At 40.7% G+C, this 27,153-nt stretch overlaps 1 protein-coding gene across 2 annotated transcripts; it reads right to left on the reverse strand.

The window, feature by feature from the left end:
* Positions 1-370: 370 nt before the first annotated feature.
* Positions 371-25,292, reverse strand: Fam175a (family with sequence similarity 175, member A). 2 transcript variants are annotated; one of them, XM_013020252.1, is made up of 9 exons: positions 25,171-25,292; positions 23,237-23,327; positions 18,909-18,945; positions 14,003-14,069; positions 11,419-11,612; positions 7,788-7,907; positions 7,354-7,399; positions 2,103-2,214; positions 371-1,012 (listed from the first exon to the last, which is right to left on the reverse strand). In XM_013020252.1, the coding sequence occupies exons 1-9, from the start codon at positions 25,255-25,257 to the stop codon at positions 582-584; spliced, it is 1,185 nt and encodes a 394-aa protein (XP_012875706.1). In that variant the 5' UTR covers positions 25,258-25,292; the 3' UTR covers positions 371-581. The 2 variants fall into 2 exon arrangements, with proteins under 2 accessions (XP_012875706.1, XP_012875705.1); XM_013020251.1 differs by having other exon boundaries at positions 7,315-7,399.
* Between the last annotated feature and the right edge of the window lie 1,861 nt (positions 25,293-27,153).

A 27,153-nucleotide genomic window follows, 5' to 3' on the forward strand; every position in this document is an offset into this window, starting at 1 on the left:
TGTACTAATGCAACCCTCCAAGCTGTTTCCCACGTAGCTGGGACTACTACACATCACTGTCCCACTTTAATGTGCCATCACTTAAGTAGTAGGAATTTTAAATGACTTAGATAAAAATAAATTCTAATGTAAACTTTCATGTTTCCACAGCTAAAACTTCCAGTTCTAGACATCAGTAACAAGTTTAAAAACTTATGCATGTAATTTTTTTCCTCACTCTTGTAGAAAGATAAAAAGTGTTTTTAAAGGAAAAGTGTCTTGGAATAGAAGCATAGCTTAGTGATAGAACACTTGCCTAGGACCATGAGGTCCTGGTTCAGTCTCTAGCACCAAAATAAATAAAGGAATGAATAAATAGATAAGAGGTATCTTGTATTTTAAAAGTACTTTATAAAAATTGTTGATCGTCTTTAAGAAGTGAACATTGTAAAAATAAAACTTTTTCTATTTACAAGTAGCTTCTTAGTAAAAACAAACAAGCTTTCCATGTATTACTGCAATTTTACTGGCTGCAGTAAAAATAAATATTTAACTTTCTTCATTCAGCCAATCAAAAAAAATGTGATTGTAGATTAACAGGATCAAAATGTGGGAGACTGAGGATATTCCTCATAGCCCTTCATTTTCTCAATGTCTTCATCTGTGTCTGAGCTGCTGGATGTGAATTTTCTTTCCTGGTTCTCATTGTCAGTGTCCGTCTTTGACAGTTTGCTTTCTGTCTCCAACAGCCGTGATCTCTTTTTTAGGTTTCCATCTGTCTCTGCAGCAGCTGTCCGCTTAGTCACCTGTGGTGAGCTAACTGGACTAGCACTAGGGGTGGGAGTGTGTGGAACCATTAAGGTCAGGTTGTCTACCACATGAAGTTGGTGGTCAGTACTACATCTGCTTTTAAAAATCTGCCCATTTGTCAAGGAGATAATACAAGAATGAAGAAGTTCACAATCTGGAAGAAAGGTCCGTAAAGCTTGATAAAGAAAAATGTTCTCCCTCTGGTCTTCTGGGGTTTTCTCTCCTAAACAAAACAAAGTAACAGCTCAACATTCCACAAAGTTTTTATTTTTTTATTTTTTATTTATTTTTTGGGTCCGGTCGTGGGGCCTGAACTCTGGGCCTGGGCACTGTCCCTCAGCTCTTCCTTCAGCTCAAGGCTAGCACTCTATCACTTGAGCCACAGCGCCACTTCAGGCCTTTTTTCTTTTTGCTTATATGGTGCTGAGGAATCGAACCCAGGGCCTCAGTCATGCAAGGCAAGCGCTCTACCACTGAGCCACCTTCCCAGCCCTCCACAAAGTTTTTATAATTAGCTATATGTCATTTAACACAAAAAGATTTCAACAAGCATATCCAGTTATTCAAAGTGAGCATAATGATGGGGCTGGGAAGGTGGCTCAGTGGTAGAGTGCTTGCCTTGCATGCATGAGGCCCTGGGTTTGATTTCCTCAGCACCACATAAGCAAAAAGAAAAAAGCCGGAAGTGGCGCTGTGGCTCAAGTGGTAGAACGCTAGCCTTGAGCTGAAGAGCTGAGGGACAGCGCCCAGGCCCAGAGTTCAGGCCCCACAACCGGCCTCCCCCCCCCCAAAAAAAAGTGAGCATTAATGACATCATCCTGCATTCCTTTTTATATATATGCCACAGGATTCTTTTTTTTTTTTGTTATTGTTCATGGGGCTTGAACTCTGGGCCTGGGCACTGTCCTGAGCTCTTCAGCTCAAGGCAAGTGCTCTATCATTTAAGCCACAGCACCACTTCCAGTTTTCTAGTGGTTTATTGGAGGTAAGAGTCTCACAGACTTTCGTGCCCTTGCTGGCTTTGAACCGTGATCCTCAGATCTCAGCCTCCTTAGTAGCTAGGATTACAAGCGTGAGCCACTGATGCCCAGGCTGCCACATGATTCTAAGAGGAAATTAAAATTTTGTGCTATAATTTGAACAAACGCTGCTTGCTCTACTGAGTGAACGTGAAAAGCACTGACAAAATGATCCTTTTAGTCCCCAGGTGGACAAATATATATATATATACACAGTTGGCTGGTTCACTGAAGATAAGAAAGACAACGAGACATGGAAGGCACCATGGGGTCATGTATTCAGGTTTTACTTACTTGATGCTTGCATCTGTGCTTGCTTTTTTCCAATTTCTTCTTTTAATCTATTTATCTCATTTATGAGTTTATCTACTTGTTTCTCACTTTGTTCCACGTTATTGCATACATACTGCAAGATAAGGGCATAGATAAAATTCTGACATGTTAAGAGTATACACTCACAAATAATATAAAATCCCCAGTAAAATACTATCTGCCTTTCATAATTTTTTTCGGTCACAGGACTTGAACTCTGGGCTAAGGCCCTGTCCCTGAGCTCTTCAGCTCAGTGAGCATTCTACCACTTGAGCCACAGCGTCACTTCCAGTTTTCTGGTGATTAATTGGAGATAAGAGTCTCATGGACTTTCCTGCCCAGGCTGGCTTTGAACAGTGATCTTCAGATCTCAGCCTCCTAAGTAAGTAAGATTATAGGCATGAGCCACCAGCACCTGGCTTTATAAACATTTTGCTGTTTTCTGATTTTTTTTTCCAGTCCCAGGGCTTGAACTCAGGGCCTCTGCAGTGTCCCTGAGCTTCTCTGTGCTCAAGGCTAGCACTCTACCACTTAAGCCACAGTGCTACTTCTGGCTTTTTCCGTTGATGTAGTACTGAGGAATTGAACCTGGGTCTTCATGCATGCTAGGCAAGCCTCTACCACTAAGCCACATTTCCAGCTACTGTTTTCTGAAGGAAAGACCTCAAACTTGTATGCTACTCTCATACTATATTAGATTATAAAATTTTTTCAGAGCTGGGTGCCTGAGGCTCACATCTGTAATCCTAGGTACTGAAAAGGCTAAGATCTGAGGATTGGGGTTCAAAGCCAGCCAGGGCAGGAAAGTCCGTGACTCTTGTCTCCAATTAATCACCAGGAAACTAGAAGTCGAGCTATGGCTCAAGTGGTGAGCTCTAGCCTTGAACAGAAGAGCTCAGGGACAGCATCCAGGCCCAGAGTACAAGTCCCATGATGGACATACATAAAAAACTTTTCAGATATATTATCTTGCCATTTATTTGTGGCTTCATCATATCAATTATTTCCTTGATATCAGAAATGAAATTCACTTCGAATAAATTCTGGACTGGGGATGCTACTCTATGCTACCATAGACTTCCTAGCACAAAAAGGGCTCTGGGTTCAATTACCAGCCCATAATCAATACATACATACGTACGTACATACATATATACATAGAGATGCAAAGATAATACACACATTTTACATCAGGAAACTGAAAAGCATAACAAAAACAGGTGACTATTTTACTTCTATAAAAGGAAACAATGAAGGATTTTCATTCCTGTAAGAGAATGATCAATCAGACAATTGCAGTAATTGAGTGAGACTTCCAGAAAAGTTTACTTAAAGAAGATGTAAAAACTACATACTAAAAATAAGATCCCTGGAATTTTTGTTTTTCCAGATTTAATTCTTTCCTTGTCTTCCTTCCTAAAGTCTTACACCAATGTCCATGTTCCCATTCTCTCTAGCCAGTATTTTTCATAATTTTTAATTTTATTTTACACTTATGGTTGTTTATATGAGGTTGGATGAAAAATAGTGTTATTTATTATTTATTTATTATCGTTTTTGGGCTAGAACCCAGCCTGGGTGCTGTCCCTTAGCTTCTTTTGCTCAAGGCTTGTGCTCTAATTGTGGGTCTTGAACTCTAGGCCTGGGTGCTGTCAAAGCTAGCACTCTACCACTTGAGCCACAGCGCCACTTCTAGTTTTCTGGTGGTTAATTGGAGAGATAAGAGTCTCACAGATGTTCCTGCCTGGGCTGGCTTTAAACTGCAATCCTCAGATTTCTGCCTCCTGAGTAACTAGAATTATAGGCATGAGCCACCGGCGCCTGGCTGGAGATCAGAATCTTATGGGGACTTTTCTATCTGGGCTGGCTTCGAACTGGGCTCCTCAGATCTCAGCCTCCTGAGTAGCTAGGATTTCAGGTGTGAGCCACCAGTGACTGGCATATTTATCTTTTTATAATATTTGTCTGCTAACAAATAGGAAAAAAAGAAGAGAAATTAGTTTGGAAAAACAAACTGGCCCTTAAAGTAATTTGAGTGATGGTGACTTACACTGCTAATCCTGTCCACTAAGAAGGCTGAGCTCTGAGAATTGTGGTTTGAAGCCAGCTAGGCAGGAAAGTCTGTGATACTCTTATTTCCAATTAATTATCAAAAGCCATAGGTAAACCTGTAGCTCAAGTGGTAGAGTGCTAGCCTTAGTGAAAATGCTCAGGTTCAAGAACCCAGGCCCTGAGTTCAGGCCCTAGGATTGCAAAAGTTATGCTTAGTTTCTGTGGATGTTTTTTAGAATATCTTCCCATTCAAAATAGTCATGACAGACGATTGCCATTCAAGGGCGGCTGGGTATCCAAAACAACCATCAAAAAGCTGGGCTGATGCTGGGTACTGTAATCCTAGCTACTCAGAAGGCTGAGATCTGATGATCAGAGTTCAAAGCCAACCTTTGCAGCAAAGTTCATAGATTTATCTACAACTAACCACCAGAAAATTGGCAGTAGCACTGTGGCCCAAAGTGGTAAAGCAGTGAGCAAAAGAGCTCAGGGACAGTATCCAGCTCAACTAAGGAACAAAAAAGCTAGGCCAAGAGGTTGTGGCTCAAGGATGGAGCACCAGCCTAACAAGTACCAGACCCTGAGCTCATACTCCAGGAGAGGAATATTACATTAAAAGCTAGGTAAGTACTGGTGGTTCACACCTGAAATTAGCTACTTAGAATGCTGAGATTGGGGCTGGGAATGTGGCTCAGTTGTAGAGTGCTTGCCTAGCATGCATGAAGCCCTGGGTTTGATTCCTCAGTACCACATAAACAGAAAGAGCTGGAAGTGGCGCTGGACTGGCAAAAAAAAACCAACAAAAGAACTCTGAGATCTGGAAGATTAAAGTTCAAAGCCCAAGCAGAAAGGTCCAAGATACTCTCTATGTCTATAGTTAATCAGTAAAAAGCCAGGATGGATGCATGACTTGTAGAGCACCAAGGTGACACTGAGCAAGAAGTATTATAACCTGCCATGGAATTGTACAACAACTTAATAATTTTTTAAATGGTAGAGCACCAGCTTAGTAAGCAACCTAAGCAAGCATAAGTCTTGAGTTCAAAGTCAAGTACCACTTGTTAAAAAAGCCAAATATATACACACACTCATATATTACATTAATTTAGTATGTGGCAACATAAAAATCCACAATAGTACATCGAATTTTTAAAAATCATGTCACAAATTTATGCTGCCATGACTGTATATCAAAATATGTATACAGAGAGCTGGGAATTTGGCTCAAGTGGTAGAGTGCTTGCCCTGGGTTCGAATCCTCAGTACCATATAAACAGAAAAGGCCGGAAGTGGCGTTGTGGCTCTAGTGATAGAGTGCTAGCTTTGAGCAAAAGAAGCTCAGGGACAGTGCCCAGGCCTGAATTCAAGCCACAGGACTGGCAATAAATAATAAAATCTTTTTTTTTAGGGTAAAATAAAAATAAGGCAAAATGAAAATATTAACATTAAAAAGGTGAGATTCCTACTGGAAAGGCTGAAAACAGGAGAATTGTGGTTTGAGGCCAGCCCTAAGTTCATAAGACCCCTTCTCAACCTATAACCAGGCCCAGTGGTGTGCAATTGTCATCCTAATTTCAGATTAGGATTATCAAGGTACTAGGCCATCTCTAGCAAAAAAAGTCTTCAAGACTGTCTGCATGGAGGCAAAGTGGACAAAGGGGAGCACACCTGGGATCCCAGCAATAATGGGAAGCCTAAAAAGTAGGTTGTTCTTAGCTCAAGTGTGCACCTGGCTGGGTAGCTTAGCTCTATCTAAAAATCCATTGAGAAACAGGGTTTCGGGTGGTATTTTGGACAGCTGCAGAAGTGCAAGGTCATGGGCTGGGAAGATGGCTCAGTGGTAGAGTGCTTGCCTTGCATGCACGTGGCCCTGAGTTTGATTCCTCAGCACCACATAAGCAAAAAAGAAAAAAGCCAGAAGTGGCGCTGTGGCTCAAGTGGTAGAGTGCTAGCCTTGAGCTGAAGAGCTGAGGGAAGCGCCCAGGCCCAGAGTTCAGGTCCCATGACTTGACCCCCTCCCCACCCCCCCCAAAAAAAGTGCAAGGTCGTGAATTTAAGCACCAATAATGGGGGGGGGTGAGGTTCAGTTATTTCTATCTTCTAAAATTTATTATAATAAAATAATAATATTAGTGATGTATGAACTCATTTTTTTTGTTAGCATACTCTAGTGCTAAGTTTGGTGGCTATGAAAATATACTCTAGCTGTCAAACTGGCACTCCCAGCTTTGAACACCACCACTGTGTTTGCTTTTAGACCATGGTCTGTTATTACCAATGACTAAGCACAGAAGGGGCATCAGTGTAAATCCATGTTTGGACAACAACTCTGGGGCAACTCTGTTTGATCAAGGAGCCTAATGAACGTTCTTGGAATGGTACTGAATTCTGAGGCTATTGCTAACCTCTTCTTTCTCAGGGGTTAAACATGCATTCAATCTTCCTGCCTTTTGTTAGTCCCTTTGCTTTGTCCTATAAAGGTCCAATGCAGCTGTTGAACTTCTGGCTCTTGACGTTACTTCTCAAAGGACCTGCGCTGGTACATGAGACTGTAATACTGAAGAAGTTGTGTTCAATGTTTATTTCCTTCATCTTGTAAAAAGATTATGTATCCCTGTTATATGATAGATTCTTGCCAATGAGAGGAAAGGACAGTTCTCAGCTAAAGTTTAAGAATTGCCATCACCTTCCCTTTTCCCCATTTGCCACAAAAACATGTCCTAAGTAAGGACTACTCCTTCAGCCTAGTCCCTGAAATAAAGGTGACAACCTGAAGGATTGTCTGAAGCCAAGAATGAGAACAAGATTAAACTTTTCTTTGGGGTAGAGAACAGTATTGAAGTTTGAACTCAGGCCCTTAACCTTGCTAGGCTGGCACTGCCACTTGAGCCTTACCTCTGGCCCTTCTTTTTTTCTGGTTAGTTTGGAGATAGTTTAGCAAACTTTCTTGCCCAGCTTTAAACCTCAGTCTTCCAAATCTCAGCCTTGTGATTAGCTAGGATAACATTAAAGTTTGGTTGTACATTAAGATTGCAGTCTACTTCAACAGATGAAGTGATACAATACAATTAAATCTGATGTCAGAGTGAACAATTTAATATGAATGCTAAAAGTGGTCTTTAAATACTTGACTTTAACTTACCTTTAATTCTTCTTGTAGTGAATTATACATTTTATTTACCTTATGTACCTCCTTTAAAGATCCATCTTCTTCAAAAAATTCAGAACTGTAAAATAATACAACTTCCTTAAGTATACAGAATTTACAGTGGACAAATACAAGAAGTATAGAGGTGGTAAAAAAAAATAGTATAGTTTGAGTAATGTGTTCATATAGTCAGCTTTCGTAAGCTAGGTGGGCAGGAAGGTCCTTGAGACTCTTTATCTTCAGTTTACCACCAGAAAGCCAGGAGTAAAGCTGGGGCTCAAATGGCAGAGTGCCTGCCAACCTCAAGCAAAATAAGCTCAGGGACAGTGCCTAGGCCCTGAATTCAAGCCCCTGGATGGTACACACACACACACACACACACACACCACACACACACACACACCAACTTTCCTTTTATTTTCATTCTTGTTTGTGTAATAAGGAAATTAATTTCAAAGGAATCTTACCTGTGTGCCTTTACCGCTCTGTGAAAACCAGTGGACATACAGGAACCAGATACAGTTTTATAACCTGTTTGTTCAGACATGCCCAGATTGGCAACCACTAAGGGTATCCTATAAAAAAGTCTGACAACATAAAATTTTTAAATGTAAATTTAAATAGAATAGCATACTATCAGAATACACTACTTTCCCCCTGTATAATTAAACAGAAAAACCCACTCCTTATTATGTACCAAGACAGAATTTCCCAATTTGAGGCAGCTTGAAGCAACTAGTTTTTAAGAGTTGTAAAGTAGTCAGGCACTGGTAACTTGTGCCTGTAATCCTAGCTACTCAGGAGGCTGAGATCTAAGGTTGGGGCAGGAAAGTCTGTAAGACTTATCTCCAATTAACCACCTGAAAACCGGAAGAGGAACTGTGGCTCAAAGTGATAGAGCACTAGCCTTGAGCAAAAAATGCTCAGGGACAGTATTCAGGCCCTGAACTCAAGCCCCATGACTGGAGGGGGGAAGGAAGATGAAAGGGGGTAAGTTGTGAAGTATGTATAGTATAAAAAAAGTGAGCCGGGTGATGGTGGCTCACGCCTGTAATCCTAGCTACTCCAAGGAGGCTGAGATCTGAGGACTGTGGTTCAAAGCTAGCCCAGGCAGGAAAGTCTACAAGACTCATCTCCAATAAATCACCAGAAAACCAGAAGTGGTGCTGTGGCTCAAGTGGTAGAGCACTAGCCTTGAGCTGAAGAGCTGAGGGACAGTGCCCAGGCCCAGAGTTCAGGCCCCACGACCAGACCAAAAAAATAAAAATTAAAAAATAAAGAAATTGGATTGGATGAAGCTCAGTGGTAAAGTGCTTGCTTGCTATGTGCAAACGTCTGGGTTCTACTTTCAGTACTGAGAAAAAAACTCTGAAAGGAAAAAACAAAACCAAACCCAAACTACCTTTTGGTATGCTGGAGTTTGAACTCAGGGCCTTGTGCTTGCTAGGCAAATACTGTAGCTCTTAAACTATACCTCCATAACCTTTTGCTTTTAGTTATTCTTCAGATACAGTCTCATACTTTTTTGCCCAAGGCTGGCCTTGGGTTGTGATTCTTTTATTTATGCTCCTAAGTATCGCTAGAATTATAGGCATGTACCACACCACCACTTTTTTTTTCAGTATCTATCCTCCTTAGCTTTTTTTCACCTGGGTTGGCCTCAACCTGTAATTCTCCTGCATCTGTCTTCCAAGTAGCTGCAATTACAAGCATGGATATCACTTGGGAAAAAAAATCTGAATTTTTTGAGCATCAGTACAAGTAGAAGATTCCTTGGGTGGCCAAGGCAGAAAGATATGAGTTCCAGGAGCAGCCTGGACTATATAGAACAAAGCTGACTGGGAATGTGGCTTAGCAGTAGAGTGCTTGCCTACCAAGTATGAAGCCCTGGGTTCAATTCCTCAGTATCACATAAACAGAAAAAGCTGAAGTGGTGCTGTGGCTCAAGAGGTAGAGTGCTAGCGGTGAGCACAGAGAGGCTCAAAGTCAGTGTCCAGGCCCTGAGTTCAAGCTCCAGACGGGCAAAAAAAAGAAAGTAAAAGAAAAGAAAACTGACTCTTCCTTTTCAGACACAACTACGGCTGGTTACAGTCTCCTTCTACACTACTCATCATCTATGACCTGGGATCCCATGACCCCTACCAAGAATGATAGATAGCAGGTAGTCATGCTGTAGAAATGCAAAAGGAACTTAAGAATGTGAGAGAAGTTGCAAGGTTATCTGAGAAAAAACACTGTAATTAAGTTTTCTATCTCACAGATGACCAGTGTTTATCACCCACCAAGGTGATGGAATCTCACAAGATAGTTTTCGTGGAGTACACCACTCACCTTAAGGAAAAATGGCTTAAATCCAGCCTAAAGTGGGTCAAAATAACAATAGATCTTTAACTTACTCAGACCACAAAGCTATGCCTACAGTCAATTATAATTCAATAAACTTTCCCCAACCTCTGGACAGTGACTACCCCATGGGCTGGTCCTGGGGAGGGAATTAACACGATTAAATCCCTTACATTTCAATAAAAATGCGAAGCCAGGTGCGGATAGTTCACACCTATAATTCTAGCTATTCAGGGAGGCTGAAATCAGAATCCTTGTTTGAAGCCAGCTCAGGTACAGAAACCCAAGAGATTCTTGGTTTTTTGTTTGTTTGTTTTTTGGTCGTGGAGCTTTAACTCTGGGCCTGGGCGCTATCCCTCACTCACCTCTTCAGCTCAAGCAAGCCTCTACCACTTGAGCCACTGCACCACTTCCAGTTTTCTGGTGGTTGGAGATAAGTCTCACAGCCTTTCTTCCCCTGGCTGGCTTTAAACAGTGATCCTCAGATCTCAGCCTCCTGAGTAGCTAGGATTAACAGGCATGAGCCACCGGCGGCTAGCTGTCCCAAGATTTTAAAGTGTATTCTTTTCAAGAAAGTTTTCTATCACTTAAAAAAAAATACACCAAAAAAAAGAGGAAAATTCCCCACTGAGTTAATGTGACACATTGGTCACAACATATGTGCAACATATGGTCACAACATACTTGCACTAGTTGAGATGTTGCACATCTCAACACTAGAAGCTGAATCAGGAAGACCTCAAATTCAAGGGCCGACTGGGTAATGGGGAGACAGTCTCAAAAAACTAACAAAAGGTATACAAACAAAAACATTGTATAAAGTTACTTTCAGATTTACATATATGAAGTACAAAGGAACTTTTTATTTGGACTTGGGCCCCATCCTCAAGATGTCTCATTATGTCTATAAATATTCCAAAATGTGACCACATCTGATCCTGAGCATTTTGGATAAGGAATGTTAAATCTTAAGGTTTTATGGTTGAAATCTGTTTTACCTAGTATGAACAATGAAATTACTCTTTTTATGGGGGGGTAACTTTTTTATTGTAGAGGTGAATGAAATTACTCTTGACTGATGATACTCTTACTTTCTTTTCTCTGTATGTGTGTGTGTGTGTGTGTGTGTGTGTGTGTGTGTATGTGTGACAATCCTAGTGCTTGAAGTCAGGGCCTGGACACTGCCCCCTGAACTTTTTTGCTCAAGGCTAGTGCTCTACTACTTAAGCCATAGCTCTCCTTTCATATTTTTGTGTATGTGTTTAATTAATTGGAAATAAAGAGTTTCAGTCTTTCCTGCCTGGGCTCTCAATCTCAGCCTTTCAAGCAGCTAGGATTACAGGTATGAGCCACAGCACCCAGCTCATTTACATTAATTCTTATATCATTAAAAAAAAGTAGCTAAATGATTTCCCTTCTAGACTTATTTTGGTACACCTCAAAAACTGCCTTGCTTCTTTATTGAGATTATATAGAATATAAAGTTGCTCAATGAAGTTTATAGGCTTAAGTTTTAAAATATATCCTTATCAACAAACAATGAACATTTTTTCTAGTAAACAGTAATCAAAACCAATTTCCCTGGCTGACCTTCATTTTCTGATCTACAGTTAACACATTTTATGACCTACCACAGCATTATTGTGACAACCTAATACAACACTATATAAAAACACATGGTAAGATGCAAAATTTATTAGGTATATATATTTTTTCCTACTAGTTTAAAATTGCCAGTGATCAACCAACATTTACCCTTTTTGAGGTTTATATAAGGCATATTCCAGCTTATGAGTAGAACAGCTTTCTGTTACTGTACTTGAAGTTAACAGCAGAAAAATAAGTTCTTGGCTTGGAAAGTGCTTCTGTAGGCTTTTGTGAAGTAGTCTTTCTCTAAATGTCATGATCTGATCTGAATGGCGACGAAATTTGTACCAACCTACCATATTCTGAAAGAAAATACAGAAAAAATTAGGTATCTCAATTCCAGTGGTTAGTTATTATTATATGTCTTATAACTTAGCAATAAAATTGACAGTCATGAGCCAAGAATGATGCAATATGCTTGTAATTCCAGCACTCAATTTGGAGACTAAAACAAGGCAGCTTAGACTATATAGCAAGACAAAAACAAAAGGTAAAACCTGATGAACTAAAATGGCTTTCTTAAATTGGAAAGGTTTTGGACATGTAGTAAACAAAAACTATACTTAATTTTATACTTACCTTTGTAAAGTTTGCAAACAGACTTATACTTACTTCCTATGCAGTTAAAAGGCTGCCATTTTGATTTATATAGAGAAAAGTTTCAAAAGAAGAAATTCTTGACTTACTCTAGTTCCTTTATGGCATTTGCTGTCATGCACTCTTCATCTTTAGTAAAAATTTACAAGAAAGTAATAGTCATGCCAGTGTTTTGCTTAATAGGCATCACTCCCTGGAGGTTTGTTAAATAAGCTGATTTGGTTTCATAATCATGGGAAAGGGTTTTGTTAAAGGTAATGTGCTAAAAAAAACAACTATTACTAAGCTGTTCTTAAATCAGAAAAATAATTCTCATTACTAAAAACTCAGTAAATCTAACACAGAAAAATACTTTAATTCATAGAAATCTATGATAGATTGAGCAACTAAACTTTGTATTTGTACATTTCAAGTGCTTCTGTACCTGCAACCCCCAGCACTTAAGAAGCTAAATGAGGCAGAACTGTGAGTTTGAGTGCAGCCTGGACTGTATAGTAAGACTGCTTAAAAAACAAAACAGAACAATTATTTCTGTTCTTTTTAAAGCTAAACATTTTTACAGGTGCACTTAAAAAAATATCCAAAGCTGGGTGATGATGGCTCGTCCTTGTAATCCTAGCAACTCAGGAAGCTGACATCTGAGGATAATGGTTCAAAGCCAGCCCAGGCAGGAAAAGCCATGAGACTATCATATCCATTTAACCACCAAAATGGCACAAGTGGAGCTATGGCTCAAGTGATGGAGCAGTAGCTTTGAGCAAAAATGCTCAGGAATAGTGCCCAGGCCATAAGCTCAAGCCTCAGGACAAGCACAGAACTAAAAACAAAAAAATATTCAAATATAATTTTTTAAAAAATCCAACAACCACTTTTTAACAGAAGATTTTTTTAAAAAGAAACTTAAAAAAATGGTACTATGGATTGAACCCAAGTCCTTCTGCATGCTAGGCAAGTACTCAACTATAAAGCCATATCCCAGTAGAATGTGTGTGAGTGTGTGTGTGTGTGTCCATGTATAAAGCCATATCCCAGTACTGTGTGTGTGTGTGTGTGTGTCCATGCACCCCAGTTACTTGGGTTTAAACAGTTCTTGTTTGGCTTTTTCCACTCAATAGGTGCCACTTAGTTGTACCATACCTCCACTTTTGGCTTTTTGCTAATTAATTGTGGAGATGGGAATCTTAAGAATTTGTCTGCCTAGGCTGGCTTCAAACATCAATTCTCAGATCTCATCCTCCTGAGTAGGCAGGATTGCAGGTGTGAACAAGACCCTGTCCTGTTAAATTGCCCAGGCTACCCTCAAACTTGCAGTCCTCCTGTCCTAGCCTCCTGAGTAACTAGGATTACAGATATGTGTCATCATACCCAGTGACTCAAAGAAACATTTTACTGAATTTTATTCTCAAATCAGAGATACAAAAGTTTTTAAAAAGGAAAAAAGTCAAACTGTACAAAATATTTAAATTTCTGGAAAAATCATCCATCATAGTTATTCAAAAACTTTTAGCTAAACATCAAATATTCTGTGGAGGAATTAAAGTATAGAAAACTGTACTGTACAGGAAACTAAACAGTATATATTATAGCTGTATAGAAAACTGTCCCTGCAGTTATAAAAACCAGTAATTTCAAAGCCAGGGTTGGTGATGCACACCTGAAGTCCAAGCTACTTGGAAGGCTTGAAGAAGGAGGAACATTTAAGTCCAGAAGTTCAAGAATAGTTTGGACAATACAAGAGAAAGAGATTGGTGTTAATTAGGTGATCAGGGAGCAAATAAAGTCAAGAACTATGTTTTTTTTTTCTTTAGTCAGTACTGAGGCTTGAACTCAGAAGCTTGCACTCTTGGCTTTCTTGTTCAAGGCTGAAATTACAACTTGAGCCACACCTCTAGTCCAAGATTCATAGTGTTAATGAGTAGATTTGTTTTCAGAGAAACTTTTGTGAATATCTGGGAAGAACAGGCTTTTTCTTATTAGCTTTAATTGTCAACATGAAGACAAATACTGCCTAAAAGTTTTGTCAAAGTAGTATATTTTTAGGGGCCCCAAAATAATGCATACAACACCAACAAGGAAAAGGTAAACTAGGAAATACCTTTTTTGTACTTGAAAATATTTTCTTCAGTGAGTGCTCATTTACTTCACCTACAGAATTGTAGAAGCTACAAAGGTCAAAATTAGAGACATTTCAGATATGCTAGGTATCTGAATAATTTTATTATCATTTTCAGTTTTAGTTAACTCCTAACCCAAACTGCCCAACCAAGATCTGTACCTTATCTGTCAGATGAAGTCCTAAAATAAATAGTAGAGAAAGTTCATAAAATATAAGACTTAAAATGGTAGAAACACAAGATCCATAAACAATGAACAAGAGTGGAGAAACTTCAAGTGAATTTGTGCATCACACTTTCTTTTAACCTAAAACAAAAACAATAAACTACCCATTAAATAAGAGTATTGGAAAGTAATTTAATACAGACAGTTCATAATTTATTCAGCTTATTAAATATTTTTATTTTTATAATATTAACCCTATGAAAGAATGTATAATGGCTACCAAAGGCCAGTAACTAAAAGCTATATTTTAAAAGACTATTTTGGAGGAGGCAGAAGGGAACATATTTTGATTTAGTTTGGGGACCTTTGTTCTGTAGTTGGAATGTCCCAAGGTATAAGAAGAACAAGAAGATAATTGTAAAAGATTCTAAAGCATTTACTTCTAACATCTTTCCCTTCCCATCCCATGACATGAACTGTAAATATTTCCTTCCTTTAGACATAAAGACTAACAGTATTTGTCTATGTTGGTAAAATGTAAGGCAAAATCCTATATAAACAGTAATTATTTTGACAAGAATATGCTGACAATTCTAAACTGTTTACTGAAAGTATATGAAACCAATGACCTATGTTCTAATAGTGAATGCTTTTACTTTTTAACTACAAGGAATTAACAGTAGTTGTTTTCATTAAAAACATAGTGTTTACTGGGAGAGAGCAAGGAAAGGGTTGACATTGTCCAAAAAGAAATGTATTCTTTACCTGACCTATGTAACTGCAGCCTCTCTGTACATCACAAAACTTAAAAAACATAGTGTTTATCTGATCAAACAGATTACCCCCTATTTACCTATTTATAGTTCCTAAATTATAATTCTTAACTATATTCTCTAGCATGGTTTACCTTTTTCTAAAAAAAAAAGGGGGGGGGAACCTGAACTTGGCTTCAAGTCCTACCTTGGCTGTTTTTGCACCTGGCCTAGTATTCTACCATTTAAGCCACACATTCACTTCTGGCATTTTGCTAGTTAATTGGAGGCAAGAGTCTTGTGGGTTTTGTCTTCTAAGGCTGTCTTCCCACTGAGATTCTTTGAGTACCTAGGATTACAGGCATCAGCCTGTAACTACCCTGCTAGGATAACCTACTTCTGGGCTTCTCAAATTGGTGTACAAGAGTATATAAACGCTGGAAAGGTGGCTCAGTGGTAGAATGCTTGCCTCACATGCATGAAGCCCTGGGTTCGATTCCTCAGCATCACATAAGCAGAAAAAGCCAGAAGTGGCACTGTAGCTCAAATGGTAGAGCGCTATAGCCTTGAGCTGAAAAGCTGAGGGACAGAGTCCAGGCCCAGAGTTCAGGCCCCATGACAGACAAAAGAAAAAAAAAAAAGTGTGTAAACCAGATTTTCTGGTGGCCTGGTGAGATCTACATGACAATGGAGTTGGAGACCAGCAACCTAGAGTGGGCTCCTGAGAAGCCCAGGAAACATGACAGTGGCACTGTGGACCTAGAACTGGTCACCCACCATGCTGACGAGAATGATATCCAGAGCTCCAATATTGAAACAGCTATGTGCATCATTTTAAGATAGACTGTTCTGGAAGCAGAAAGCCAAAGAGGAGCAGAAGAAGGAACTGGCAAAGGTCACAATCAAAAAGGAGGAGCTGGAGCTGACAAGAACAGGGATAGAGGTATCTAGAGCAGCAGCAGAGAGCAGCTTTCTGGAACACAGAAGCCACATAGTAGAAGCTCTTCTTGCCCTAACCAATTGATTGGTGCTTCCTCATTTTTTGGGGGGGGAGACGGGGGGGGTACTTGGGGAGGGATTTATTTGTTGCAGTGATTTTTTTGGGGGGGGGAGTCCTGTCGTGGGGCCTGAACTCTGGGCCTGGGCGCTGTTCCTCAGCTCTTCAGCTCAAGGCTAGCCCTCTGCCACTTGAGCCACAGCGCCACTTCCGGCTTTTCTTCTTTTTGCTTATGTGGTGCTGAGGAATCGAACCCAGGGCCTCATGTATGCAAGGCAAGCGCTCTACCACTGAGCCACCTTCCCAGCCCAGTGATTTTTTTTTTCAGTTTTATTTCCTTGGGGAAAAAAGTGTGTAGGGGTCATAGACTAAACTATATCTGTGAGAGTACTGAGAGGGACTAAAGGTAGTGGGATTTTTATATAGAAATAAATAAATAAATAAATAGCCATGCGCCAGTAGTCCATGCTTGTTATCCTAACTACCCAGGAGTCTGAGAGCTGAGGATTATGGTCAAAGCCAGCCTGGAGAGGGAAGTCTGAGGCTCTTACCTAGAATTAACTACCAAAAAGCTGGAAGTGGAACTGTGGCTCAAGTGGTAGAATGCTAGCCTTGAGCAAAAGGCCCCAAGTTCAAGCCCCAGAATTGGCACAAAAATAAATATTTTATATATAAAATATATATAAGCATATACATAAGCATATATATATATATATATATATATATATATATATATATATACGCAAATGGGGTTTGGTGTTGCAACACCGATGATTCCAACACTTGGGAAGCTGAAGCAAGAGAATTATGAGCTTGAAGTGAGCCCAAGCTACATACAGCTAGACCCTGTTCAACTGAACAAACAGCTGAAAACTAGTGGTTTCTACCTGTAATCCTAGCTACTCAGGATGCTAGAATCAAAGTTTGAAGCCAGCTTGAACAGACACATCCTCTCTAGGATGTGTCTTATCTTCAGTTAACCACTCAAAAGCTGAACATGAAGGTTTAGCTCAAGTGGTTAAGTGCCAGTGTTGGGTGAAAAATCCAACTGAGTATAAGGCCCTGAGTTTAAGCCCCATGACTGGCACAAAAACAAACCCAACATTTTAAAAGTCTAGATTAGATGCTTTCTGCGGCTCTAAGACTCTTACTGAATGTATCTAATTACTAATGTACTTGCCCAAAGACACTGACTCACTTCTTACTCTCCCTCTTAGTCCTTTGCTGGTCCCTCAAGGAAGTCCTTTGTATGAGTATCCACTAAGAATTCTTCATTCAGTAGATACTTTTGTGTCAGCTGATATTCAGGGACTATAAGTGTAACTTTGTCTGATACATCAGATTAAGATCATATTAAGTTCTTTTTCCTGCCATACCTTCAACATAAATCTTTTGTATCTTGACCCTGTGCAGCAGCCTTAGACTTATATACACAATGTGACTATAAGATAATGATTTTTGTGTGGTTTAGGTAAATCATAAGGCGTTTCTGTAATATCATGCCATACAATGGGTTTTGCCTTCCTTTCTTAAAATTGATTTGTGTTTTCTCTATATGTATGTTATACCTTAATAAGAAGTTAAAAATAGCCAGGCACTGGTGGCTTATGCCTGTAATCCTAGCTACTTAGGAGGAGATTTGAGGATCATGGCTCGAAGCCAGCCAAGGCAGGAAAGTCTATAAGACTATTATCTCCACTTAACCACCAAAAAACTCAAAGTAGAGGCATGACTTAGTAAAAAATCTCAGGGACAGCACCTAGGCTCTGAGTACAAGCCCTAGGACTGGCACACACAAAAAAGTTAAAAGTACAGTATGTTGAAGCTAACAATTTCAGTACTATCTGTAGGGTTAAATGTGTAAAGAACGGGCTAGAGAATATAGCTAGTCAACAGATAGGCGATAATACTAAAAAGTGTAACTAGGAGCCTGGAGCTGATGGCTCATGCCTGTAATTCTAGCTACTAAAGAGACTGAGATCTGAGGATCACAGTTAGAAGCCAGCTCAGGCAGGAAACCTATGAGACTCTTTATCACCAACTAACTACTATAAAAACCATAAGTAAAAGATGAAAGATTTAAAATTGAGGGAAGGGGTAACAAGGTTGACAAGAAATGTACTCCTTAAGCTGGGCGCTGGTGGCTCACGCCTGTAATCCTAGCTACTCAGGAGGCTGAGATCTGAGGATTGCAGTTCAAAGCCAGCCCGGGCAGGAAAGACTGTGAGACTCCTATCTCCAATAAACCACCAGAAAACCGGAAGTGGCGTTGCAGCTCAAGTGGTAGAGTGCTCGCCTTGAGCTGAGGGACAGCACCCAGGCCCAGAGTTCAAAAAAAAAAAAAAAAAGAAATGTACTCCTTATGTAACTGAAACTCCTCTGTACATTACCTTGACAATAAAAAAAAAAAGAGACAAAGACAGGAAGATCAAGAGTATGAAGTACATCTGGGTAAATTTAGTAAGATTTAGTAAGATCCTATCTCAAAAACAAAATAAAAAGGGTTGTGATTTTTTTTTTAAGCCAGAAGTAGAGCTGTGGCTCAAGTAGTAGAGTGCTAGCCTTGAGCCTAAAAGCTCAGAGAAAATGCTCAGCACCTTAGTTCAAGCCCCAGGGCCAGAACAGTGTAAGTAGGGAATATATGCTAAAAATACAGTGGAATGAAAAGCTAGGAACAAAAGGTCTGCTATTGCTGTATGAAAGCAGGTCACCCACTGGGCTCATAATATGCGCTGATAGCAGCTGAGAAGGAAAAGCAATCTTCAAAATAAGCTGATTCTTGAGAAGGGCCGTAGAGACTAATACAATTCATATACCTAATGGAGACAACTACAGAAATGCACATGTGAATCATCAGTTATTAAAAAATAACCTTCATGTACAATTGGTAACTAAGATATTTTGTTAATTTGAAAACATACTTTATTTTTTACAATGGGTACTTTACTTGCTTGTATGAATACTTTACTCACCTAAAAAGCCGGTTGCATGGAATATATTTCTGAATGTCTAAAAACAAAGGATTTTGTTATGAGTACATTAATAATCATTTGATTAGCAGTGAGCATTTACTTCATGCTAATTAAAATGCTGCCATGAACTATATAATCTTCAAGTAAATTTAGCTATATTTTCATTTACTTCTAAAGAGTTATGATCAACTGTTGAAAGGCTTTTTTAACTTTTTCTAGTAGCTGTTTCATAAAGGTTTTGTCAGTGTTCACTACTGATGGAACGAAACAAGAAAAAACAACAATATCTCCTAAAAGTTGTTTTATTCTCTGCCAAAAGCAGTATTACAGCTGGGCACCTGTAATCCTACTTACTCAAAAGGCTAACGTTCAAAGACAGCCAAAGGAAGACAAATCAGGGAGATTCTTATTTCCAGTTAGCTAGCAAAAACTTGTCTGGAAGCATGACTCAAATGGTAGAGCACCATAAAACTGAGCAAGCGGGCTGGGAAGGTGGCTCAGTGGTAGAGTGCTTGCCTTGCATTCATGAGGCCCTGGGTTCGATTCCTCAGCACCACATAAGCAAAAAGAAAAAGTTGGAAGTGGCGCTGTGGCTCAAGTGGTAGAGCATTAGCCTTGAGCTGAAGAGCTGAGGAACAGCACCCAGGCCCAGAGTTCAGGCCCACGACCAGACCCAAAAACAAAAACAAAAAAAACAACTGAGCAAGCTTCAGGAGGAGGGTAGGGAAAGGGGTTATATTACACTAAAGTAAAATCTGTACATTCCAAACATGTCTAAAAATGATGAAAATCTCATGAGCTAAAGCAAGGGAATGTTTAGTGACATACAATTGAACATTTTTAAACAATATGACCAAATACTATAAAGCTTAGTACTGCTGCCTAATACAATGTATTTCCTCAAGAAATATTTGCTTAAACTGCTCAAAATATATTCTTTGGTGGCAAGTTAATTCTAGCTGCTGGTAAGGAATGCGCCATGTGTCTAAAAGTGAGAAAAAGTAAAATTGCAAACAAAAAGGGTGAGTGGTAGTGTTGTACTTAACACGCATAAGGCCCTAAGTTCAACTCAAAACACCAAAAGAACAAAAGACCACATCAAAAATATATGAGGGTAGAGATGTAGCTCAGTGGTAGAGAACTTGACTAGCAAGTATGAGGCCCTGAATTCAAAACCCATTACTGCCAAAAAAAAATCAACAAAAACTATATGAACCTATGTATAACACATATCCTAAAAGGCCAATTTCCTTAATTTATGCTATTACAAGACACTTAAGACAAAATAGTATAAATACAGAGTATAACAGAAGGCTGGGAATGTGGCTCAAGTGGTAGAGCACTTGCCTGGCATGTTGCAAGGGCCTGAGTTCAATCCCTAGTAATGCCCCTTTCCCCCCGCCCCCAAAAGGCAAAGTAAAACAAGCCAAGCAAAGCTTTTTCAAAGAAAAAGACAGGAAAGAGAAAAGGAAAAAGAAAGAAAAAGCATGAGCAATGCAAGTTAAGGACTAGGAATGTAGTGCAGTATAGGGGTCCTAGGTTCCATCCCAAGCAATACAAACAAAAAAAAAAAAACCCTAAACAATGAGCATGCCTTTTTCCCACTTACCAAGGTAATGTTTTATGTACTGTAGAGGAACCTGAAATGCCTTAACTTTCTTAAACGACTATCAGCTAGGTTACCTCTAGGAATGTGGTTTCAGATACACACTCAAAAACATAAACAGCACCTGGGCCCAGAGCTCAGGCCCCACAACAGACAAAAACAAGCAAAGAATTTCAGACTATCCATACTCTTTCTCTTCTGCACCAAGGAAGTACTTCTGTCTACATAAAAATGTATGCATTTATACCAATTCTTGCTATCAACAGTGGTCGATACTGCCACTAATCAAAGTGAAAATTTTAATTCTCTATTATATATATTTCTATTTTTAATTTTGTAAAGTAGCAAACAAGAAATGACATATTATGTATAAATCGATGCAGTCTTTTCAGAAATCGATATACTGATGTATATAAAAAACCTTAAGAGCCAGGTGCTGGTGGCTGATGCCTGTAATCCTAGCTACTCAAGAGGCTGAGATCTGAGGACCACAGTTCCAAGCTGGCTTAGGCAGAAAAGTCCCCATGAGACTCTTATCTCCAGTTAACCACTCAAAAACCAGAAGTGGTGCTGTGGATCAAAGTGGTAGAGCACTAGCCTTCAGCAAAAGAGCTCGGAACAGTGCCTAGGCCCTGAGTTCAAGCCCCATGACCAACCAAAATAAAAACAAAAACAAAAAAATGTTTACACCCTGGAATGTGGCTTAGTGGTAGAGTCCTTGTCTAGCATGCATGAAGCCCTGGTTTTGATTCCTCAGTAGCACATAAACAAGAGAAGCCGGAAGTGGCATGGTGGCTCTAGTGGTAGAGTGCTAGCCTTGATCAAAAGAAGATCAACGACAGTGCCCAGGCCCTGAATTCAAAGCTGCAAAACTGGCAAAAAAAAAAAAAAAAAGTTCATACCCTACCAGGTGCAGTGATGCATGCCCATAGTCCCAACTGTTTAGGAGGCTGACATAGAGAATTGCTTTAACCTAGTAATTAGAGGCCAGCCTCTAATTACAGAGACCCTCTTGTCTCAATGAAAAAGGAAGATAAAAGAGAAAATACTATGTACAATGATATTCCTGTAGAATAACTTATGATACTGAACTGATTATAATTTAATGGCTTACTGAAATCACAGAAAGGCCAACGTAGAATACACTGCCATTATGAAAAATGGTACTAAGATTATTTAACTTAGGAAAATGAGTCATAATATGTATACCATGATGCCAAACTTTTTATCAACTATATTAACAAGTATATTTGTTTAAAAATTATATATATATGCTTAGATTCACTATTCTTATAGAATCTGACTTGTTGAACTGAAACTCCTTTGTACAACTACCAAAATTTTAAAAAGCAATTTTTAAAGTATGTGCTTAGAACAAACTTCTATGTTAATCAGAAAATTCCCTATGTATTTTAATGCTTCTGAACCTTTTTTCCCTAAAAGAATAGCTGCTGCAGCTGTTTCCTAATTCCACCAACAATCTTAACTGCTATGTCTTACTTATTGTACACAATATATAATTCTAACTGAAAATGAGTACAGTATGTCCTTTTAAATTCTGACTTAAAAATTAGTACATCTAGCTGGGTGCCAGTGGCTCACGCCTATAATCGTAGCTACTCAGGAGGCTGAGATCTGAGGATTGAGGTTCAAAGCCAGCCTGGGCAGGAAAGTCCATTAGACTCTTATTTCCAATCAACCACTCAGAAAACTGGAAGTGGCGCTGTGGCTCAAGTGGTAGAGTGCTTGCCTTGAGCTGAAGAGCTGAGGAACAGCGCCCAGCCCAGAGTTCAAGCCTCATGATGCCAAAAAACAAAAAAATTAGTACATCCATTTTAATCATTTAAAAATAGCAACTTAGCCAGATGCTGGTGGCTCACACCTATAATCCTAGCTACTCAGGAGGTTAAGATCTGAAGATCATAATTGGAAGCCAGTCTGGGCAGGAAAGTCTGTGAGCCTTTTTTTTAATCTCCAATTAATCTCCAAAATGCAAGAAATAGAGCTGGGGTGCCAGTGATAGAGCTCTAGCCTTGAACAAAAAATTTCAGAGAAAGCCCGGCATAAGTGGCTCACATCTGTAATCCTAGCTACTCAGGAGGCTGAGATATGAGGATCACGGTTCAAAACTAGCCCAGGCAGAAAAGTCCAAGTGAGACTTACCTCCAATAACCACCAGAAATCCAGAAGTGGCGCTGTGGCTCCAGTGTAGAGCATTAGGCTTGAGCTGAAGAGCTAAGGGACAGCAAGCTCAAGCCCCACGACTGACCAAAAAGTTCAGAGAAAGTGTCCAGGCATTGAGTTCAACCCCCAGGGCTGGCATGTGCACACGCCCAAGCCAGCATACACAAACACACACATACACACATACACACAAGCAATTTATGCCAGGCACATTTCAGCCAGTAATCCTATGGACTTGGAGATGGAGATGGTAAGATCATAGTTCAAGGACAGACTGGTTTAAAGGAAGGTTCCAAGCTGACCTCTTTTAGCATATCCCTCTCTGTATATCTCTTCTAGCCAAAGTTTGAAAGCACCCTAGGTAGTAAAGTCCATGAGACTCTTATCTCCAATTAACTAGCAAAAAGCTGGAAGTAGAGGTATGGGCCAAGTGGGAGAGCACCAGTTTTGAGCGAAAAAGCCAAGGGGAAGGTATGAGTCCCTGAGTTCAAGCAGCAGTACTGGTGTGCTCATACACAAATATGCAGAAGTGACTTACCAATTGTATATACAACTTCAACATCATCCATTTGGGAATCAGTAATGCTATTCTTGGCTTCACCTTTTATTTCCCCAAGGAGAAAACCTTCCTAGGAGGAAAAAGATAAGCAGCCTAAGGAATACAACACATTGATTGAATTACTGCTCATCCTGTTAACATGTTTTCTGGGTAGTTACAATCTAAGCAGCACAGGTGCTTTCATAAGAAAATAGTTAAAATTAGCATATCATAAATACCACTGTGATATTTGGCAAAGGAAACCGGAGGGGTGAGAATTGACTTTAAAGGGCTGGGCAATCATTATTTAGGCAGAGCTAGAAGCCCTTAGCACAACAGGCCTAAGAGGCCAAGAGAACCTATGAGGAAATAGTAAAGCATCTTGTCTTGGAGCAGAAGACTGCCCTCTAGTAATGAAAGATCCTATATGACTTCCCCGGGGCTTGATTTTAAAAAGTGCTTTTAATAGTCAGGGGATGATGCCAGGCCCTAGTGACTCACACCTGTAATACTACTCAGAAGGCTGAGATCTGAGGATTGTAGTTCAATGCCAGTATGGGCAGGAAAGAGACTCTTTATCTCCAATAAACCACCAGAAAACCAGAAGTGGCACTGTGGCTCAAGTGGTAGAGGGCTAGCCTTGAACTGAAGAGCTGAGGGACGGTGCCCAGGCCCAGAGTTCAAGCCCCTCGACCGACAAAACAAGAGTCAGGGGACGTTTCTAAGCTATAAAATGAAACAATGATTTGTGTTTTCAGATTTAAAATTGTTCATAATGTGCAAATTAACAATTTAGAATTCAATCTCTGAGTCTGCTTTTTTCCTTAATTTTGTTGGTTGTGGGGCTTTTTCCGTAATTTTGTTGGTCAGGGTGCTGTCCCTGAGCTCTTATGCTCAGGATAGCTAGTGCTCTACCACTTTGAGCCACAGTACCACCTCTAGCTTTTGAGTGGTTAATTGGAGATAAGAGATTCACATGCCAGTGTTTTGAGTTTGGGAGTATCAAAATCAGGAGCACTAGAGGGCAGTTCCTGATTCCTTCTCCCCCCCCCCCCATTCTATTAAAGATACTGTGGAAACATTGTTTTGTGCTTTTGGGTACAGAATTAACTAATTTTAAATAAGACACAATCTCATTGCCAGACACCTTTGAGAGAAAATGGAATTCTCTGAAATGCAAATCGACACTGCTTTCTTAAAAGGAGTACTATTCGCCTGGCCTGCATTTTAAATCAATCAGGCGAATACTACCCCTTTTAAGAAAGCAGATTCAAACCTGTAATCCTAGCTACTCCGGAGGCTGAGATCTGAGGATCTCGGTTCAAGGCCTGCCTGGGCAAGAAACTCCGTGAGACTCTCATCTTCAATAAACCACCAGAAAACCGGAAGTGGCGCTGTAGCTCAAGTGGTAGAGCGCTCGCCTTGAGCTGAAGAGCTGAGGGACAGTGCCCAGGCCCAGAGCCCAAAACCAAACCAAACTTATACAAGCGTAGCTAACTGAGGGCAAGTTGGTTACAACGGACCATAGGAAAGGAACCCAATGTGGGCTCAGTACTTTAGAAAGTTGGAACAAGGAGGAGTCAGGTGCACTGATACCCCAGATCAGGCCTAGGGTCCACTAGACCTGGCACCGCGCGGCTGGCCGGCCGGCCCGGGCCCTGCGCGGGAAGGCGCTGGATCCTGCCGCTGTCCCTGCGATCAGACCGGAGGGGAGCCGCGGCGGGGGAAGGGAGGGGAAGGTGGCCGCCACGGGAAAGCGGGAGGGAAGGGGCGGAAGTCCGAGGAAGGGAGCGGGGACGGGGCAGGGACGCAGCGCGGGGGGGGGGGGGCAGGGGGAAGACTCCGGGAACGACGACGATCCTCCCACAGAAGGCAGCCCGGCGGCGTCGGGGCGCCTGGCCAGCCAGGAGGAGGGAGGCCGCGCGCCCGCTCACCGTGTCCGCACGGGTGTTGAGGTGCTGGAAGGCGAGCGCGCCGAACATGAAGCCCGACAGCACGGCGGACGTGCTCTCGCCCTCCATAGCGCCGCGCCGCGCGCCGCGTCCAGCTTCGCACGCTCGGCTCTCAGGGGCGGGGCCAGCCGGCAGGGCAGCGACGGCGCACGCGCAGCCGCGCGCTCCTCGTTGGCGCCCTCTATTGGCCGGGCGGTGGCAAGGCGGCTGCGGTCAGGCCCCTCCCTCGATTCTGCTGACCCCGGGCACCCCCGTGCGGGCCACACCGGGTCGGTGGCCCGGGACCTGGCCCACTCTGGACGTCTATGCAGCCACCAGGATGAACGCTGATAATAGGGTGGTTTTAAAACAACGGTGAAGGGCTGGGAGCGTGGCTTCGTGGTAGAGCGCTTGCCCAGAGTGCAGGAGCCCAGGGTTCGATTCCTCTGTGCCACGTAAACAGGAAAGGTGAGAAGTGGAGCTGTGGCTCAAGTGGTAGAGGGCTGTGCTAGCTTTGAGCAAAAAGAACTTCAAGAACAGTGCCCAGGTCTTGAGTTCAAGCCCCAGGAGTTGCAAGAAGAATGCATATATGAGAGATAAATACCGTTCTTGATATGATGTAAGTTCACATCCTAAAGTAAATTTTCCCTGTTCTTATGACATTCTCACTGAAGGCGCAGCTTTACTGGATGACCTGCAGGGGACACTGTGACAGCTGGGAAAGGAAAGGCCTCTGGAGAAAGACTTCACAGATTGTTAGGTAAAAATGGTTGACAAAAATAGAAAATTTGTGGAGGGGAAGGGGAAAAACAAATCGTTTAAATAGGGATACAGGTGGACTCATTGCAACAATGAGAGGTACAAGTCATTATGTCGAAAAAGAACTTTACAACTTTGGTGGGGGGGGAGGAGGGGATGGGAAAGGGAAACAAAGGAGGAGGCTACAATGCTTGATAAGAAATGTACTCATTATCTTGCCCATGTAATTGTAACCTCTCTGTACAGTATTTTCACAATAAAAAAAGAAAAAAAATAGAAACCTCAAATTGGATGCTAGTGCCTTATGCCTGTAATCCTAGCTACTCAGGAGTCTGAGATCTGAGTAACCAGCTTAGACAGACAAGTTCAAGTGACACATCTCCAAATAAACCAAAAAGCTGTGGCACAAGGTGGTAAAGCACCAGACTTGAGTGAAAAAGCTAAGGGACAGTGCCCAGTCTTGAGTCCCTGAAGTCAAGCCCCAGTAATGATACACACACACACACACACACACACACACACACACATACCAGACACAATCCCTTTAACAGAAATAGAACTTTTCTCCTAAGAAGCGTTCTCTAATTCACAGCACCAGGATGATGCAGCCTTATGGTACTGTTGTACCCCACCTCGAATGTCAGAGTATTATAAAAGCTTATTATAAAAGCTTCTTTATTTATTCTTATTCTTCACTTGACTGCAAGTTTGGAAAACAAGGAGTTTTTCTTATTCAGATTGTGAAATGTTAGGCTCTCCGCTAATGAATGAAATCAAGTATGAGAAAAGCTTTGGCCTCAAACCCATAAAAACCCCAATTACTAAAACAAAATGCAAGTGCTTTTATTTCTTTCTGAGCCCCCTTCAACTGGAGTAGCCTTATTTTTGAAGTTAGAGATTTTTAAGAGTTGATTGCAGTTGATTTGCAGTTCCCACCCTACTGAAATTATAATGGAAGCCACAAAGAAATAAAAGAAAGTAGATCTTTAGAAATGCTTGCCTAGAATTTGACTACTTTATTTAGTTTAATGTGTAAGTAGGTATTGTGTGTGTGTGTGTATGTGTGTGTTGGTGGGCATTGAACCAGAGCCTTGTGCTTCTTAGGTTAAGTGCTCTACTACTAAGCAACTTATACAACAAGCAACTCATATGCTGAGCAACAAATACAATAATATATTTTCACATCAAACTTACAAAATTAGTGCAGAAAAAAAAATTAAAAGTATT

The sequence above is a fragment of the Dipodomys ordii genome, unplaced genomic scaffold, assembly GCF_000151885.1.
Source record: "Dipodomys ordii isolate 6190 unplaced genomic scaffold, Dord_2.0 Scaffold49, whole genome shotgun sequence".
Lineage (NCBI taxonomy): Eukaryota > Metazoa > Chordata > Mammalia > Rodentia > Heteromyidae > Dipodomys > Dipodomys ordii.

Coding starts and splice junctions, on each gene's coding strand:
- Fam175a (XM_013020251.1), bottom strand. CDS start 25,257: ATGGAGGGCGAGAGCACGTCCGCCGTGCTGTCGGGCTTCATGTTCGGC. Junction 11,613..14,002: donor TATTTTCAAGTACAAAAAAG/GTATTTCCTAGT, acceptor ATTTTCTTTCAG/AATATGGTAGGTTGGTACAA. Junction 7,908..11,418: donor TTATATAAACCTCAAAAAGG/GTAAATGTTGGT, acceptor TTATGTTGTCAG/ACTTTTTTATAGGATACCCT.